The sequence below is a fragment of the Nicotiana tabacum genome, chromosome 22 (assembly GCF_000715075.1).
Source record: "Nicotiana tabacum cultivar K326 chromosome 22, ASM71507v2, whole genome shotgun sequence".
Classification (NCBI taxonomy): Eukaryota; Viridiplantae; Streptophyta; class Magnoliopsida; order Solanales; family Solanaceae; genus Nicotiana; species Nicotiana tabacum.
The window spans coordinates 15,886,591-15,905,828 of record NC_134101.1 but is presented as its reverse complement, the minus strand read 5'-3'; the positions used below and the strand labels follow the sequence as shown (position 1 = coordinate 15,905,828).

General features: G+C 37.1%; 1 protein-coding gene across 1 annotated transcript; it reads right to left on the bottom strand.

The window, feature by feature from the left end:
- Positions 1-13,727: 13,727 nt before the first annotated feature.
- On the bottom strand, positions 13,728-17,392 carry LOC107772248 (calnexin homolog 1). Its single transcript, XM_016591740.2, has 6 exons — positions 17,161-17,392; positions 17,000-17,069; positions 14,601-15,724; positions 14,433-14,504; positions 14,234-14,353; positions 13,728-14,100 (listed from the first exon to the last, which is right to left on the bottom strand). The coding sequence occupies exons 1-6, from the start codon at positions 17,251-17,253 to the stop codon at positions 13,960-13,962; spliced, it is 1,620 nt and encodes a 539-aa protein (XP_016447226.1). The 5' UTR covers positions 17,254-17,392; the 3' UTR covers positions 13,728-13,959.
- Between the last annotated feature and the right edge of the window lie 1,846 nt (positions 17,393-19,238).

The window sequence follows — 19,238 nt, the reverse complement described above, 5'->3', positions numbered from 1 at the left end:
TCTAAGTTGGTTTAGCATAAATTGTATGCCTCCAATTATATCGAAACCATTGGTTTTGAGAACAAAACTGCCAAAATAAAATTTGGTATGTGATGTATTATTTAATATACAACACTTGTACGCATCTAGCCAAGTTATGATAAGTTCTCCCTATCACAATCGGTTCAGGGTCAGGAACCAAATAATTTCTATCTAGAAATATGAATGTGCTATATGATTTAATTGTTCCACCACAATGCACAAAGATGGATCCCCAAATAAGGTTAGGGATATGTGTTGGTGATCCCAAGAATAGGGGAGAAAATGGGCAGCTGAAAAAAGTAATACATGTAATGAATTATTATGAGTACATCTAGATCCTCGTACGAGAAAATACGAACTTGAAGTTCAAGTGATAATTCATTTGCAAAATATTGCCAGGCGTATTTGCTGACCCAAAGTTAAATGTCATATTCAGCTGGTAATGCTCCAAATAAAATAAAGTTCATAATGAATATAGTTTATGGCATGCATGAATCATAATAGACTAATCGGTTCCAAAGATAAAGCTCCTTGAAGAAGGAGAGGAGAAAATGTTCAAGATGGTCATAATAAGGAGGCAAGTGCTCTAAAAGAGCACCACGACATAATACTTCATAAGACCTCATGGGAGAGGCTCAGGTACCTGAAAATAATAAGATAAAGAGATCTCAATAAGTTATGTCTTTATTGGGTAATAGTAGAACCGATATAAAATGATCGTCGACGATATTGTTAATATAATGTAGCGCTCAATATTATTAATATTGACGAGGATCTTGAGTTCAAATCTGTCATGAAATTTGGACAGTTTGGCCAAATGAAAAATACGCAATGAAAATTAATTTCACCTGAAAAATATGAAGTTGGACGGATAGTCCCAACACCTGAAAGTATAAAACCAGTGGAGGTATAAATGTGTTCTTGTGCGAAAAAAAAAGGTCAAGTCGATAGATATAAAGATGACTTGTGTCACAAGAAGATTTGTAAATATCCTGGCGTTGATTATATAGAGACATGTTCTCCTGTGGTGGATATTGCCATTTCAGGTTTTAATCTGGCAATACAAGAAAAACGTGATATGCGTATAATGAAAATCATTGAAGGATTTAAATTGTCCTGAAGCGTATTAAGGTTTCCAAGAAATCTATTAAATAAAACTTCAAAAATCCTTATACAGATTGAAACAATCAGGGCGTATGTGGTATAATCGCCTGAGTGAGTACCTGTTGAAAGAAGGGTACAAGAATGATTCAATTTGTCCTTGTGTCTTTATAAAAAGATATGGATCTAAATTTGTTATAATCACCGTATATGTTGATGATTTAAATATCATTAGAACTCCTAGGGAGCTTCCTAAAGCAGTAGAGCTTCCTAAAGCACTAGACTATTTAAAGAAAGAATTTGAAATGAAAGATCTTGAAAAGACAAAATTTTGTCTTGGTCTACAAATTGAGTATATGAAAGATGGAATTTTTGTTCATCAATCATCATACACTAAAAAGATTTTAAAGCGATTCTATATGGATAAAGCACATCTATTCCGACCTCATGAAAATAATGAAGAGCTTCTTGGTCCCGAAGTACCATATCTTAGTTCAATTGGTGCACTAATATATCTTTCTAACATTACAAGATTTGACATAACTTTTTCAGTTAATGTCTTAACAAGATATAGCTCTGCTCCTACAAGGAGATATTGGAATAGAATCAAACACATATTACGGTATCTAAAAGGGACTACCGATATGGGATTATTTTATGGCAATGATTGTAGTCCCGATCTTGTTGGTTATGCCCATACTGGGTATTTATCTGACCCACACAAGGCTCGATCTCAAACAGGCTATGTGTTTACATATGGAGGCACTGCCATATCTTGGCGATCAACTAAGCAATCAATCGTGGCTACATCATCTAATCATGTTGAGAAAATTGCTATTCATGAAGCAAGTCGAGAATGTGTATGGTTGAGGTCTATAATATACCTTATTCGAGACAAATATGGTTTGAAGTGTGACAAACTACTCATAATTTTGTATAAAGACAATACAGCATGCAAAGCCCAATTGAAAGGAGGATTCATAAAAGGGGAAAGGACAAAGAAAATTTCACCGGAGTTATTTGTAAAGCATGATCTTCAAAAGAATGGTGATATCAATGTGCAACAGATCCGTTCAAGCGATAATATGGCTGATTTGTTCACCAAATCTCTACTGACATCAACCTTCAAGAAACTAGTATACAAGATTGGGATGCGAAGGCTCAAGGATGTGAATTGATGCTTTAATCAGGGGGAGTTAATATGTGTTGTACTCTTTTTTCCTTACAAGGTTTTGTCCCAATGGGTTTTCCTTGCAAGGTTTTTAACGAGGCAACCAAAAGGCGTATTTCTAAACATGTGTACTCTTTTTCCTTCATTAGGATTTTTTTCCATAGGGTTAATAAGGTTTTAACGAGGCACATTATCTATGGACATCCAAGGGGGAGTATTATAAGAAAAATCAAATTAGGGTAGATGTCTACTCTTCCTTCATGATCTTCTCAAATGCTTAATGACATATTCAATGACATATTTTTATGCTTAATGACATATTCAATGACATATTTTTCTTCACTTTTCATGCCTATATAAAGGCCTTGTAATAGATAGGAAAATACACACAATTGAAGAAGAAATACTCTTCATTCTCTCTATCTATATTTCTTGTTCATGTTTTACTAAATTGCTTTTATTTTATAACTTGTTCTTGTTCATGTTTTACTAAATTACTTTTATTTCATAACAAGTTCTGACTTAGTTGAGCTCAATTTTGTCATTGTTTATTCCCCTTTCAAATGGAGGGACTATGAAAACACAGTAGTATAGTTATCGATGGTGCAATGGGAAGCAGACCGACCAATCACCTTATTACTGACCCCAGCATTTATATGTTCAATAATTTTCCAGTAATAATTGTACCCTAGCCACCTTTTACGGTTTTACCTTTACATAGTCGCAAAGTTTGTGAGATTATATACAGTTTTTCAGAAGTACTTTTAAACATCATCTTTTCAGCAGGTACACTGCGCCTACATGTACCTATCTCCTCCGTGCATTAATCATCTCCAGTTTGGGATGAGTGTGATGAAAGAATATTAATCAGAGGATTCATAAAAACTAAAAAGGATATAACAAAATCTCTCTTTCACAAAACTAAAGACTATTAAGATTACTAGAATCCATTTTTGCTGCTTATGTTGTCAATTTTCTGTCAGTCGTAGCTATTACCTTGTTCTAAGGGAGTCCGGAACCAAAATAATGAGGTTTTGGACTCACACACAAAAATAGGTGGAAAAAATCTTAGTGACCAAAATATATAAAGCGATCCATTTGTCCGTTAAGGTATAGCGCCCTTTAAAAGAGCATTATACGTGAATATGAAAAGATGGGTAAGTATAGCGCCGTTTATTAAGGCGCTATACATATTTTGTGGGCCCACCAATAATTATTATGCACTTAACTGGCATAACAATAATTCAAATGGATATAGTGCCTTTATTTAAGGCGTTATACCTCAAAAAATTCGACCTCCCTGATTGGGCATTGCCTTATTTAAATACGTTAAGGATTTTGTAAAAATCCATTCAGAAAAATTCTCAAGTCTTGTTAAATTTTTCTTCGTTAAGTTGTTTTGCATTTTGTCATAATGTCTAAAGAGCAAAAAATTAGGGTTTCATTATATTGGAGGGTGGCGAATAACTCAATAAGCTATAGTTTATCTCCATAGTGTCATGTTAAGTTGCCACTTACAATTGAATATGATAGATTGGTATCGTTGTTATGTAAAAAAATGAGTATGAGCAAACGTTCGGTGAACCTTAAAGTAACCGGAAGATATCCGTATTCTGTCACTCCGCTAGGGGTTGCTTGTTATGCTGAGTTTAACATCAAGGATGATGAAACTCTGAGTGATTTTTTGAGGACTCCGGATGAATACCGGGAATTTCTTTTGATAAAAATGTTGGAAATGTACGTCAAGACTAAAGACGTTTGCAATAATGAGGTTGCGCAAATTAGGGATATCCCTCAGTTATCGGGTGGTTATTTTGGAGCAGTTTTAGCCGAACAGATTCCGGCTGAAAGAGTTTTGCCTGATCTAAACTTATCTCCACGGGCGAATGAGGAGCGAGAAAATAATTTCTCTCCTACTTTACATGATCCACAAGACGAGTGGTAAAATTCAATTTTCCTTTGTGTTACAATATTTATTTTTGCTGTATTGAATTTGTATTAACACTCATATATTCCACAGTGGGTACCGGCCAGATATGAATTTTACAAATTATGAACCAACGCCCAGTTGAAATATATGTAGTTCTGGTGTGTTGGATCATGGTGGTCCATCCGGGAGTCATCACCAATAGGATGATGTCCATAATGGGATGTCAACACATTACGATTTGTAAGTGAAGTGATATAGCTATATGTAAAGTATTTATCAATTTGAGTAACTCATTATTTTGTTGGTTGTGCAATGAAAACGAGCAACTTGAATGTCCTGTCCCGACTCAATTGCCCGAAGACGACATATTTAATCGGGATCTGGCATATGCATAGAGTCAGGAAGAGAACAGTGATTATGACAACAATGTCGATGAGTCCGGAGATGACACACCCTTCCCTGATGAGGGTGATGATGAGGAGGAAGAGAATGTTGGACCTGATTTAATGAGGGAGCATGCTCCACCCCCCATTAGACCAATAGTGTACGAGTCCCATGTGCCGTTTCATTCAAGGAAGATTTCTTACCTTGATCATTTGCCAAGTATGTCGGATGTGGATGCCCTCACAAGGGATACCGATGAAATTCAGACAACAATATGGGATGAGTCTAGACCAACGGTGTTGTCAAAGGACATGCCTTTTCCTAATAAAGCGCGCCTAAGCAGGGAAGTGAAAATGTACAGCGTAAAAGAGTGTCGTGAGATGAAGATATGGGAGTCAACTCCGGATGTATACAAGGTTGTTTGCCGTAGATGGTTTATGGGTTGTAATTGGATGTTGCGTGCGAAGAAGAAGAAAACAAATATGTGGGTTATTGGTAAATATATTGGCACCCACAATTGTGAAATGGACACATTCAGTGGGAATCACTTCAACTTGGATGTTGACTTGATTTCTCTTGTCTTGATTTCACACATTGAAGCGTCCATAAGGTACAAGATCAAAGAGTGTATTACATCCGTCCACCAAGAATATGGGTGCACCATTACCAAAAGAAACTCATTTCTCGGGAGCAAACGTGCATTTGAAATTGTTTATGGTAACTAGGATAAGTCATTTGCATCTTTAACCCCGAAACTGTTGTTGAATGGAAGCTTGAGCAGAGTCCGGTAATACCAGAATATATATTCAGATACGTATTCTGGGCATTTAAACTAGCAATTGATGGTTTTATGCATTGCCGGCCAGTAATATCCATAGACGGCACTCATGTCTATGGAAAGTATGATATCAAGCTGTTGATCGTCGTTGCAGTAGATGTTAATGGAGGTATATTTCCCTTAGATTTTGCTATTTGTGTCAGTGAAAGCCAAGAGACGTGGACACTATTTTTGAACCACTTTAAAGAGCACGTTATCAAACAGCGTTCAGGTATTTGTCTAATATCTGATCGACATGGTGGTATTTTAAGTTATGTACAGAATTTGCGTGCATGGCAGGAACCGTATGCCTACCACCGTTACTGTGTGAGGCACCTGAAGGCCAGTTTTCAGAAGGCATATCCCAATAAGGATTTGCATAATTTAATGTGGATGGCTGCAACAGATCACCAAGAGTGTAAATTCAGAAGGCGCATGGAATCTATTAGGTAGGAAAACGAGGGAGCATATCGTTGGTTGATGCGACATGGGCTTGACAAGTGGACTTTGCATGCGGATGGTGGCAGAAGATGGGGAATTCTGACTACAAATGTATCAAAGTCTTTTAACGGGTTATTGAAGTCTGCACGAGGATTGCATATCACTGCCATGGTGTGGATGTCATTCAAGCTGATGGCGGAGAGGTTTGTTGAAAGGGCTACAGGTGCATCGTCATTGATGGAAAGGGGTATTGAATTTATGCCAATACCAATGAAAAGATTTGAGAAATACAGGAAGCGGGTACATTGGCATTCATTTTTGTAGTATTGCAACGAGCGAAATATTTTTGAAGTTCGCACCGCTATCCATCACAACCAGGGGAATAATACACACACCGTAAATGAATCCAAAAGGTTATGCTCTTGTGGGAAATGGTCCATCTACCACATGCCGTGCTCACATGCCATCAAGTGCTTTCAACATACAGGTTTAGGGCCAACCAACTACGTTGATAAAGAATATAGTGTTGCTGCATACTTAAACACCTATAATGGGCAGTTGCAGCCAGTGGGTGTTGAGCATTATTGGCCGCTGGAACCATTTAAAATGGTGTGTAACAAGGAGTTTTTGCATCGGCGGCAAGTGCAAAAAAGAACGTGTATACGGAACCAAATGGATGTTGGTGATACCATTTATGCGCGCAAATGTGGCATATGCTCACAAACAGGACACGACCGTCGTAAATGTCCTTCAGCTGGTTTGGGTGGCGGTGGTAATCCAGCTCCCGGTGGAAGTTCATCTAATGTGCCCAACTATCAAGGATACACGTAGTATTTTATTTCCGTAATGTGGTTGTAATAAGTGTATGCACTTGGTTATCTTGCCGAATGTATGAAATAAAATTATGTTTCCATTGCTGTTAAATCTTATTGATATTTAACATTAATACTTCAGTACAATAATCTAACATAAACCCATTTTTGTTTTAAAACAATTGTCTTGTCGACCTGAAAAAGCTGCTCGCCTGCAAAAGCTATCTTCTGGAAAAGCTGTATTGTACCCGAAAGAATCTTTAACGCGCGAAGCATAGCGCGGTTAAATACTACGTTATGTGTGTTGTCATGTCGACCTGAAAAAGTTGCTCGCCTGTAAAAGCTATCTTCTGGAAAAGCTATATTGTACCCGAAAGAATCTTTAACACGCGAAGCATAGCGCGGTTAAATACTACGTTATGTGTATTGTCTTGCCTATAAATAACTAGCACATTTTAGTTATTACCTGCGCTTAACCAAAATAAATAGCAAAACTTTCCATACATTGTTTATTTTTCTTACATTAACAAATGTCTGGACGCAATGACCAACCAAGGTGCTATTGTGGCAAACGTGCGATTATGAAGGCATGTTGGTCCGATGGTAATGTTGGGCGCAGATACTGGATGTGTCTATACAGGTTTGGAGGCAATGATGAAAATCATTGTATGTTTGAGGAATGATATGATGAACCCATTAACCATGAATACTACAAATCAATTTTGCAGTATGTTTGGAATATGAACGCTGAATACCAACACCAGATCTCTGAAATGCAATGAGAAATTGCGGCATTGCAGGAGAAACTAAAAGAGGCGGAAGAAGAAAAAAATAAAATAAAAGAGAAATTTAAGTGGTTGGAGCAGAGAATAATAGGCGGTAGTGCGGTAGTGACTAAACAAATACATGTATGTGTTGAGTGTAGTATTTTATCTTTATGTTTTGTGTGTCATGTATTTTCATTAGTTGTACTGAATTTAAATTATGTTAAGTTGTTATGTTTGTATTTGTGTTGTAGTATTAAAATAACGAAGAACCGGAGAAATAAAAACACAATGCGCATATAATGTAAACAATAAAAATTGTTCCAATTATTTACCGAATGTCATATGTACATAAAATATAAAATAAATCAATGTGTCCCACATCATGTATGCTTTAATGCAGTCGTTGGCCTGAGGCACATCCCATCCCTCCCGGCTACGCTATCAGGATCATCCTCATCACGTCGCCTCTTTATCAGAGGATGCGCTGCAACATGATCGTCAGTAGGGCTGGCAGGCTCGTTAGAAGGGGCCGTCTGTCCAGCAGTAACCTACAGAATAATAAGATATTTCAGTATATGAAAATATATATTTTTAATGTACGTGTTAAGTCACAAAAATTTAAATTGTCTTACCATGGTCTCGTCGGGCTCCTGAATATAATCATCCGGCGCAGCCAGGTCAGTATCGCACAAAGTGGCCTCCGTGACAGGCGAGGATGAAGACTTAATAAAACAAATATAAAGATATTTATGGCTAATCAATGAGATAAAACAAATTTAAATGTAATAATAATACAAACATACCTGCGCCTGTGAAAGATCCCCAGCATCCCTCGATAATGAGCCATAACTCAGTCGGTGCCCACTATCCACATCTCGTGTCGGCCGATCATCAACAACGGTCGATGGGCCGGGAAGATCAGGAAAATACTGATCCCAATTCTCTCGCGTAATGCCCGTGCCCGTGATCAACAATGGAGATGACGGGGTCACCTGCGAAGTCCCTGGAGTGAGCTGAAGCTGAAGGCTGAATGACGGCATGCTGCTGTGAGAGTGGTCTGGCTCATGGAGGTCACCCGACTGATCAACTCCAACATCCTCAACAGGTGCCTCAATGCCCCATCACTAGGGACCACCTCTTCGCCGACCCCCACGACCTCGTAGGACACCCCTACCTCGTGGGGAACGCCTGCCACGTCGACCACGTTCCGGCCCCACTGGTGGCCCACGATGGTACTGCTCTGGTGCCACATACTCAGCCTCGTATCCTAATCGCTCATCATCTCGGGCTCGCCTCAACGTCCGAGAAGCCAGATTGGTAACCTGTCGGCCATACTCGTGCAAAGCGGCTGCTCCCTCGCCGGTATGCTGCTGCATCTGCAGTCCCAACTGGTGGAACTGATGTAGGTTAATAGCCTGCACAACATGTAAAATATAAATTACGAAATGCTAGGTTAACGTTATAAGTAAGTATACCAAATAACATACCAGTGCCTCGTGCCTCCCGGCGTATGGAACATACCGACCGCTAGCGCGATAAATGGGATTCCCGACGAAAAGTTGGGTAACGATGCGGTACCAGCCCATATAATCATGCTCAGTCTCCGTCCGGTCAGGTAGAGGGGGGCGGAATTAGGTCATGTCGCTGGTCCCAAGTATCGATCTGCGCCTCTAGCCATGCCATATATGTCTGGTCCACCCTAGAACGATCATCCCATTGGTAATGTGTGATATGTCAGGCGGGCGGTGGCGGTATAAGCTGTGGGCGGCCAAACTGGCGAAGTACTCGCTCGGTGGCATAATGCTCCACAATATCAAGTCACATCAACGGGATAGAAGAGCTCCACATAATTCGGCCGGCCGAGCAATAATCGGGCAAGCCAGCTATTAGCTCGTCGTTGTATGGCCTCCAAATGAACTATTAAGTAATAACAGAAAACGTGAGTATACGGAATACATATGAAGCTAGGCCAAGTAAACTTAGGTATACATTTACCTGTGCGCCCTCCAGCAAATCAAACAAATCCCTGCACAAGGGGAGATTATGTCGAGCCTCGTACTCTCGTCCATTTCCCCGCCTATCAACCCACCTCCTAGCTAGAGGGAGAAACGGAGGTGGTGCACCCGGAGCTAATGGTGGTAGAGGTGGCTGCAACTGCATGAACCACTCCCAGGCCCAAACCTAACATACAAAGTGGACGTAAAATTTAAGGTATATTTTTACTGGGTATGTTATAATGAATAGAGTATTCGAATATGTTTTCACCTGTAGGAGCGGCAAAAATCCAGCAACGTCACGCTGGGTGCCCATGCTCGCCCGGCACATCTGCCTGTACAAGTAGCCGAGAACATCAGCACCCCAGCTGTACTGGGGTAAATCATCTAGCCGCTCAAGATGAGGAAGAAATCTCAAGCTGACTAGGTTCCCCGAAGTGCTCGGGAACAAAACCCCTCCAAATATAAGGAGTAGCAGCAACCTCGTGTACCGGTGAATATGAAGCTTCTGTGAATCGTCTGTGATGTCAGGGTGCAATGCCTCCAAATACTGTCGGATAGTCGTCAACTGCGGATGACTGGCCCCAACCATTGCAGTCTCCTCCGGTGGCTGTAAACCAGTGAGCCGTTGCAGCATGTCCAAGTACTGCAAACCTGTATGCTCTCTCATGGCATGCGGCAGAGCAACAGGGTGTCCATCAACAGGGAGCCCATACATGACCTCCACGTCCTGCAGCGTGATGGTGGCCTCGCCAATGGGCAAATGGAATATGTGCGTCTCCGGTCGCCACCGCACTATCAGGGACATAATTAACGACCAATCGAGCTGCAGCTAGCCGATCTCCACAATCCTATAAAAGCCTGTATCCTGGAGGTAGGGGTGGGCGTTTGGTCGGTTCGGTTCGGTTATTTGATTTTCGGTTTTGTAAAAGTAGTAACTGAAACCGAACTGAAATAAGTTCGGTTCAGTTCGGTTTAAGAAATTCGGTTCGATTTTCGGTTTGAACATTGTCATATTGGGCTCTCTCTATGTAATAATTGGACTAACAAATTTGTTGGTTTTCTTTCAAAATTTCGGTAAATTAGACTGAAACCAACCGAAAAAATTTGTTAGTTTGCTAATAATTCGGTTTTTCGGTTAACCGAATCAAATAAACTAATAACCGAAAACAGAACCGAAAAACTGAAATTTTAATTAAACCGAAACCGACCGAAAAAACCGAATAACCGAAATCGAAATAAAAATATTTTTGGTTCGGTCGGTTTTTTCGGTTCGGACCGAAATATGTCCACCCCTACCGGGAGGCGTCTAACTATAGGGGTATGAAGAGTGCGGTCTCTGAGAAAGCCCCACATATCATCTACTCTCCTGGCGTGAAAAGTCTGGGCCAGTAACTGTCACTCCCATATGTGGGACGACCTATGATCGCCCTGTAACAACAGTAGCTCCAGGCTGGCAGGTCCAGAATGCAAAGGCGGAACCTCCATGTCGTCTACTGTAAATTAAACAAGATTAATTATATTATTTTACTTTAATATGTTAGATTTATTATTTTACATGTTAGTTTTATTATTTTATATGTTTGTTTGTAAATTAAATAATTAATTTTCATAATTATACAAGATTTAATTATTAAATATTCACATATGGGTTCCGGGCTCGATATTTGAGGCCCAGTAGCACCAAGATATCCTGAATTTTTGTTGTTTTCTCATGTTATTTTCTTACGATCGTTGACTAGAATTGGACAGAGTTTGTGTTTGAACTATCAGCTATTTTGACGTATTTTTGGGTATAATAGATAATATGTTAGTTTTATTATTTTACATGTTAGTTTTATTATTTTATATGTTTGTTTGTAAATTAAATAACTAATTTTTATAATTATATAAGATTTAATTATTAAATATTCACATGTGGATTCCGGGCTCGATATTTGAGGCCCAATAGCACCAAGATATCCTGAATTCTTGTGTTCATGATGAGAAAAGTTTTTCGATTTATCACTCAATATGTCTGTTATTTTAAATGTTAGTTTATTATTTATATGTTAGTAGTTTTATTAATTTATATGTTAGTTTTATTATTATATATTTTTGTTATGACTCGTTTATTTTTTACTATAATAAAATTAAATAATTTATTTTCATAATTATACAAGATTTAATTATTAAATATTCACATATTGGTTCCGGGCTCGATATTTGAGGCCCAGTAGCAACAAGATATCATGCATTTTTGTTGTTTTCTCATATTATTTTCTTATGATCGTTGACTAGAATTGGATAGAGTTTGTGTTTGAACTATCAGCTATTTTGACGTATTTTTGGGTATAATAGATACTTAAATGATTAATTTCAATAACTACAAGGATACTACGCTAAAGGGCACTACATTTTACTACGCTAAAAGGGCACTACATTACAAATATAAGCACTACATTAGGCCACAAGATACCACTAGAGGGAACTAAAGTAACATTTTATCTATTTTACTAGTCTTTAAGCAAATAAATAATCTAAACCAGATAAAACAACAAATAAATTTAATCACAAAACATTCACGAAAATACATATACCACAGTAAAAAGTAACTTATTAATATTTTTTTAACAACTAATAATAATTTCTCTATTTTTACTAATTTTTTTAGCACACTAACATCATAGTCCGGATAAAAATAACAAAATAGTTAAATCACAAAGCAATCACAAAACAACATAGAACACATTAAAAATAACTAATATGCATTTTTTATACGAGTTTCAACAAAAACTAAGTCGGAATACCTCGATTTAAGGTTTTAGGAAAGTTGAAGATTTGGCGATTTAGAGCCGAAACGAGCAACCCACAACGAGAGAACGTCTTAGCTAGGATGTGGGACCGAGGATCTTTACTTTTTGTGGGACGGGTGGGGTCCACTCGAGATTTTTTGGTCGTTAATTGGGGGGAGGCGGGGACCGACTATTTTTTTTTGGGGGGGGGGGGGGGGTTCTGGTTTGGTGGGGAAGGGAAGGGGACGATTTATTATGTAGGTATAGCGTCGTTTATTAAGGCATTATACTTAGGGGTGTCAATGGTTCGATTCGGCCGGTTATTTTATAAAATTGGTACCATACCAATTTTTCGGTTATTCTATTATGTATAACCAAAATTAGACTTTTCAAAACCGTCCCAATCATGTCGGTTTCTCTTTGGTATCGGTACGGTTCGGTTAATTTTCGGTATTTTTTTAAACATCATGTAAAATTCAACAGTAGAAGTAGAATGCAATAACATACGTTCTTAGGACTTAGCAAAACTTTCTAGATATTTTTACTGTTTAAATAGTGATGAATTAAAAAAAAATAAAAGATGGCTAGAGTATAGATCCATCAACTATTCTACAACAACGTAAAGGAAACCAAGCAAAGGTAAAGAAAATATAAATCACACGAGTGGAAAGATATTAACCAAGCTGGTACTCAAGAATAAAGTCTATAGAAGATTAAGTATTCAAAAAGATAAATCTAAATTATGTGAAAGGAAACATATTCAATACATTGTAGTTTGCTACTCATTATCGCTAGAATACTTTGTGTCTTGCTAATAAAGATACTTGAAATAACTCAGTTTAAGTAGATATAGCATAATAGGTTTTAGGAATTAGTATTTTGAGTTTAATTACTTGTTGGCTTGTAATAGTTTGCATAATTCCAAGGCCCAAAGAAAAATTTCATGCATTATTATTTTTAAATTTATTTGATAAATATATTTTTCACATGTAAAATTTATTCGGTATGGTTCGGTATTATTTCGATTTATTTTCATAAAATAAAAAACCTACCCTAATTATCGGTGCGGTTATAGATTTATATAAAATCATACGGTTTCTTAAAAAGAAACCTAAAAATTGATTCGTTGCGGTACGGTTCGGTCGGTTTCGTCAGTTTTCGAATATCCATTGACACCCCTAGGCCTTAATAAACGGCGTTATACTATAGCGCCTTATAAACGGTGCTATACTTACCCGTCTTTTCATATTCACGTATAACACCCTTTTAAAAGGCGCTATACCTTAACGGGCAAACAGCCGTTAAGATATAGCGCTATATGTATTTTGGTCACTAAATTTTTTTTCACCTATTTTTATGTTGAGTCCAAAAACTCATTATTTTGGTTCCGGGTTCTGCTCTAAGGCTGTTGGAAGAAATAGAAGAGACTATTAACTTTGAGACATCAAAAAAGTGAACGTCAAATCCAGCAAGAGGACTAAAATAAACTTCACAAAAAGAATCTACGACGGCCTATATAAGCAACTTGAACAAGAATCTTTTAATTCAAAAATTATGGAAGAATCCAAATTATATGGATCTATCTCCTTGTACATTGTCAAACATTGCCTGTTCCGAGGAAAAAAATATATAAACTTCTGGGAAAATGTTTGCTTGCCCTGGCCATTTGGTAAAGCAGGGGGGAAGAAGTGCATAGCACCTAACTCAAACATCCAAGTCCTCCTAGCACTCACTACTTCGCCCATCACTAATTATCACGTCTAGTCCTCCTACGAGGAGCAGCGGCAGCATCCTCATTCTGCTCTTCTTTCTCCTCTGTAGCTCCTTCGTTGTTAGAAGTTGATGCCTCAGCACCATCACTTTTCTTAGGCTCTGCAGTAGCTCTTGCCTGCACAAGCAAGAATTCTTTTATCAAAAACATACCCGTTACAAGCATGAAAGCAGGTCGGATATTTCTTTCTTTTTCCTTTTTGCTTTGAAGGAGGGAATGGGGGAAAAGCTGAGGCTGAATTCGGACTTACAGGTTGCTGCTTCTTCCCGCCAAAGATGAGCTTCAAGAGAACTGTGAAAATGACAATTATGATTGAAATGACAACACCAACTGTGAGATTAGGCTGTGTCTCGGCCTTCGCAAGAAGATCCTACACGACAAGTCTATGTATTAGTCACACATGCAAAAATGAAATAACATGCAACACAGAACACCAGTCATTCACTCACCAGTACTTTGGACTTGTGCTCACCCAACAAGGGGATGTCAGCCACCTTGTAGAGAAGATCAAATACCACTTTCTGCAGATTGTTCCAATATATCTCTAGTCAAGTGACGAAATACAAAGAAAAACCAAGAACGGTGAAATGTATGGTGAAGAAAGTATAATCAATTACCTGGAATCCTTTGAGCCCACCAGAGTTTGCTACTTCCTCAGCCTTCTGTTTTACCTTCTCTGCATCAAACTTGGGCTTCCATGCAGTCTTCCTGTATGATTCTGCAACCTTCTCATCACTTGCTATCAAGATATTGTCAAATAATATACCATCCTGCATTGTCCAGATTTCAATGCCAATTGCTGCAATAGGCTCGAAATTCGGCCTGTCGAGTTCGAAATAGTTAGGATTTGGAATATCCCTTGGCTTCCAAATACCCTTGTAATTGGGATTGTCAATCAGTGGAGCATGCCATTTTCCCTTGTAAGCTGGATTGCTCTTCATTGGTCTTTTCCACTCCCCACATCCAGGGCCTTCTGCACACTTCGGGTTATCAATTTTTGGAGCCTCCCATTCACCATCTTCCTCATCAACCCAATCTTCAGGCTTTGTTGCCTCAGGATCATCTATCTCTTCAGGTTCGTCATCCAACCATCCCTCGGGCTTCTCAGCATCTTCATCTTCAATTTCCATTGGTGCATCCTCGTCCCAATCATCTGGTTTCTTAGCATCTGGGTCTGGAATTTTTGCCCTCTCATCCCAGCCCTCAGGCTTCTTATCTTCTGGATCTGGAATGGTCTCTGCAGGAATGAGAGGTGGCTCAAAATCATCAGCTGAAAGGAAGTTTGCCTTCTTTTTCTCTTCCCCGTCAATCAAGATCAGCAACTCGTTGTCCGATTTCAGCACAGCAGTGTAGACATGGGTTAGTTTGTCAGAAGGTACAGATGGTGGAAACTTAAGGTGGTGTTCGATGTACTCCCCACTCTTAGGATTCTTGTGTTTCAAGATGAAGTGAACCTTGTTTGTGGTTCCACATTTATCTGGTCCAAACATTATAGTATAGGGAGACTCGTTGTTGAATTCCTTGGGAATCCAACCTGCCTCTTGGGGCCGGAGGTATTTAAGATAAGCACCACCACATTCAAGTCCATCCTGGAGGCGAACTTCATATTGAAGAACCACAGCTCCATCTTTGAGGTCGACAACATCGTCAAGCTCCTTGACAATAGCATATTTCCTTGCCTTTTCACTCACAAGAAGCCCATAGTCATCATGCCCTTCACTCTTGGCATGTTTCCACGCACCTGAGACACAATTACAACTCAATATGAACACTTGAAACTTCAACATCAAAGATTTGACTCAGCATCACAAACATAAAGACATTGCACGAAGATATAAGAAGCTCTACAGCGACAAATTTATCTAAACAATCAAAGTTCGACTTAGCATTATAGACATAAAGGCATTGCACAAAGGCATGAGACAAATTCTAGTGAGAATTACTTTACGGCTGATGTCAAACAGAATCAAGGAGTTCTACATTGCTTCGAAACAAATGGATTTTGGGTCATATCGATCACAGTGAACACAGTTCTGCATCATATGCATAGAGTATTAAAGGATTTGGCAGTATTCAAAAATTTGGCAGGGGGGAAAATAAATAACACACCTTCATAAAAATTAATGGATTTGAATAATAGCATATACTTAAAAGACAACACAAAGCATCTTTATCACCTTATTTGCCTTGATTTTGTATGTATAGAATGATGCTGTCACAAGTAACATCACAAAGATATTATAGTATTGAATATCACTCCACTCGGTTTTAGCTATATAAAATCATTAAAGACTTTAATTAGCATACTTCTCTAAGTTTCTATACGATATTTTAGTATAATATGCCACCACTCCACCCTCAGCCAAGGGTAGGACATCAAATAGAACGTCTCTCCCCAAAAACGAGTTGGATTCATAATAATAATGCATTATCCATAGAGTTGCAGTTCAAAGAGAATAAGATAAGCAAATACACCACGCCCCCATCCTTAAATGCATCCATCCATCAAATTCAAAATTATCATTACAATTTTAATTCAAAATTATCTTACAATTTTAACATGAGTTTAGCAATGAGTACCCCAATAAAACACCCCATCCGTCTCACTTTACATTTCAACTTGGATGACAGAAATTTGTACACTTTCATAATTTTACAATTCAAATTCCAAATCTTAAGCATTGGTGTGATTTTCTTAATCAATTCAAATTCAACTATAAGGATCTGCCACCAAGGATATAGTCTAGTGGTCAACGAAGTGGGGTGAGAACTTCGAGTTCTCAGGTTCAAATCCTGACCCGACCTATTTCTTCCTATCTATCCAAGTCTTGGGGATAGAGTTACCATATATTTATTGCTGACGGAAGGTAGCAGTTATCACGCCAAATTAGTTGAGGTGTATGCAAACTAGTTGGACACCACACTTATTAAAAAATATCTTACACTATGCTAATACGATATATATAAAAGTCAAATTCTAAAGGAATACTGAACAGATCCAGACAAAAAAGCTTACCATTATAGTCCTCTTTCTCAGACACAATCCAACGCCCATCAAATGCCTCATCGAATGACTCGTAAATTTTCTACAAAAGAAAAGGCAACCAAATCTCAGCCAACACACGCTATTGCAAAGACAAACATGAACATACACGTAAGTAAAGATATTTATCTTACCACATCTGAAGAGGCGTAGAGTTGAGAGACGAAGCAACCGGCCAATAGCAACAGTGCATATTGCGTCCACATCCTCCGATTCTGCTCTTTCATAATATCGAAATATGGTGCAAAGAGAGAATTAGATCAACACGGGGAGAAGAAGAAGTCTCCAGAAACCGGAGAAAAACAGAGTGAAATTTTTGCGGGACAATAATTTCCAGATAGTAGCATAAATAGATCTTGAGACCAAGAAAAAATAAATAAATAAATAGATCTTGAGAAATGTGGCGTCGACTTGTTGTAGCCAATTGTACTTTGTGACACGTGATATGAACCAATTAACATTTGCCACGTTGTTTGTAGCGACAAAAACGCGGACTTGCATGGAAAGTTTGTTCTACGGTTGGGATTGTTTTGTGGCATTGATGTAAGTAATTTTATAGGTCATATTATGTTTACTACATTAATATGTTATTTATTATTAAAAGAATGTTTTTAGTGTTTTCTTTACAATATTAACCTCAACAAAAGTTTTACACTTCGATTTGGTTTGTGACTCAAGTTTTCTTCAGAATTTAAGTTAATAGAGGAAAAACATTCGCACATAACTTTATTAGTACAAGTATTTTCTTTATTAGTGCAAAATTATCTTTAAGATACAAGGATAGATATTTAATGGAAAACAAAATGGAAAGACATCAAAAGTTGATGAGGAATTCGGAATCCCAACAAATCTAGTTCAATTTTACATCTTTTCTAACAATAACAGTAATATTGAGATATGTATTATTAATATTGAAATTTAGACAAAAATCATAGGAAGTTGTAACGGGAAACACAAATTTATATATATAATAAAGGAATAAAGTTACCATATATAATTGACATTATGATTAAGTCAAGTGGCAAGCTAATAAATGTCAATAGTATATGGTAACTTTATTCTATATATAAAAACTGAATTTGAATTAAAAGATAATTTTGAATTTATAGATTAAGTTTTAAAATTCGAATTTAAATTAAAAATAAAAATTTATCTTTTTTTAATCATGTTATCATACTTAATTCGGTTAATGATCATATGCAATCATGTTAGAAACTTTTGTTATCTTTTCTAATTATTTAAATACTACTTCGCCTCTGGCAAAAAAAAAAAAACTACTCCATATAACTATAAAATTCTTTCACATTTAAACCCCTATAATTATAGTTCTTTAAAACACTGTAGCTAGATTTGAATAAAGAGAATTTCTTTTAAAATAAATGTAATATATAGGATACACGTCTATATTTATCCAAATAACAAAAAAGAGTTTAAAATCGAATAAAAGTTTACTTACATATATAATGAAGTAAACATACATGCTAGAGAAAGAAACATTACAAAGATCAGTCAATATTAAAAAATATATTTTTTCCTTTTTTTTTGAAGAATATTTATTTGAAGAGTCAATTTGTATAAATGGATATCAAACAAACAACAAAACTTTGGCTATACAATTGCTATCATTAATTTCAATTTAGCACATCCTATGAATTGAAGGGTATAAGCTGAAACCCCTTCATTTAGCTGCAGTCAAGCCAATATTGCAAGGGTATAATATTTTTTCTATTGAAGAATATTAGTTTTGAATCATTAGATTATGTGAAAGACTTTTTTTCTCGAACTCAACAAGAGAGATATTGGTTTCTAATTGATAGTTTCTATAACGATTTTCAAGTGTAACAAAGAGTATATGTTTTAAAAAAAATTGGTATGACGTGATTTTTTTTTTAAATGTAAATAAATTATTTCGAAAAAACTCTTTACTTTTTTCTACTTCAAATATAATAAAAAGATAAGATATTTTTGAACATTAGTAGAGAGTTTTTAAAATTATTATAATAGAAGTCATATCATGGATAAACTCAAAAAACCAAAATCTTATGGAATATTTACATAAATATCTGGCCATATTTATTGTTTACTCTTTATAGCTAATATAAATAGATGATATACCGACAACACACGATTATATACATATGGATTATACATATATTACACATCCTTCAATTTTTTAATTTAAGTGGTCGGGTGAGAACCTATTTAGGCTGAT

What these genes read in the sequence shown, in the direction of transcription:
- LOC107772248 (XM_016591740.2), bottom strand. Translation starts at nt 17,253, where the DNA reads ATGAAAGAGCAGAATCGGAGGATGTGGACGCAATATGCACTGTTGCTA. An exon ending in GTGGGCTCAAAGGATTCCAG is followed by an intron (nt 14,505 to 14,600) that starts GTAATTGATTAT and finishes AACAATCTGCAG; the next exon opens with AAAGTGGTATTTGATCTTCT. An exon ending in GCGGGAAGAAGCAGCAACCT is followed by an intron (nt 14,101 to 14,233) that starts GTAAGTCCGAAT and finishes TTGCTTGTGCAG; the next exon opens with GCAAGAGCTACTGCAGAGCC.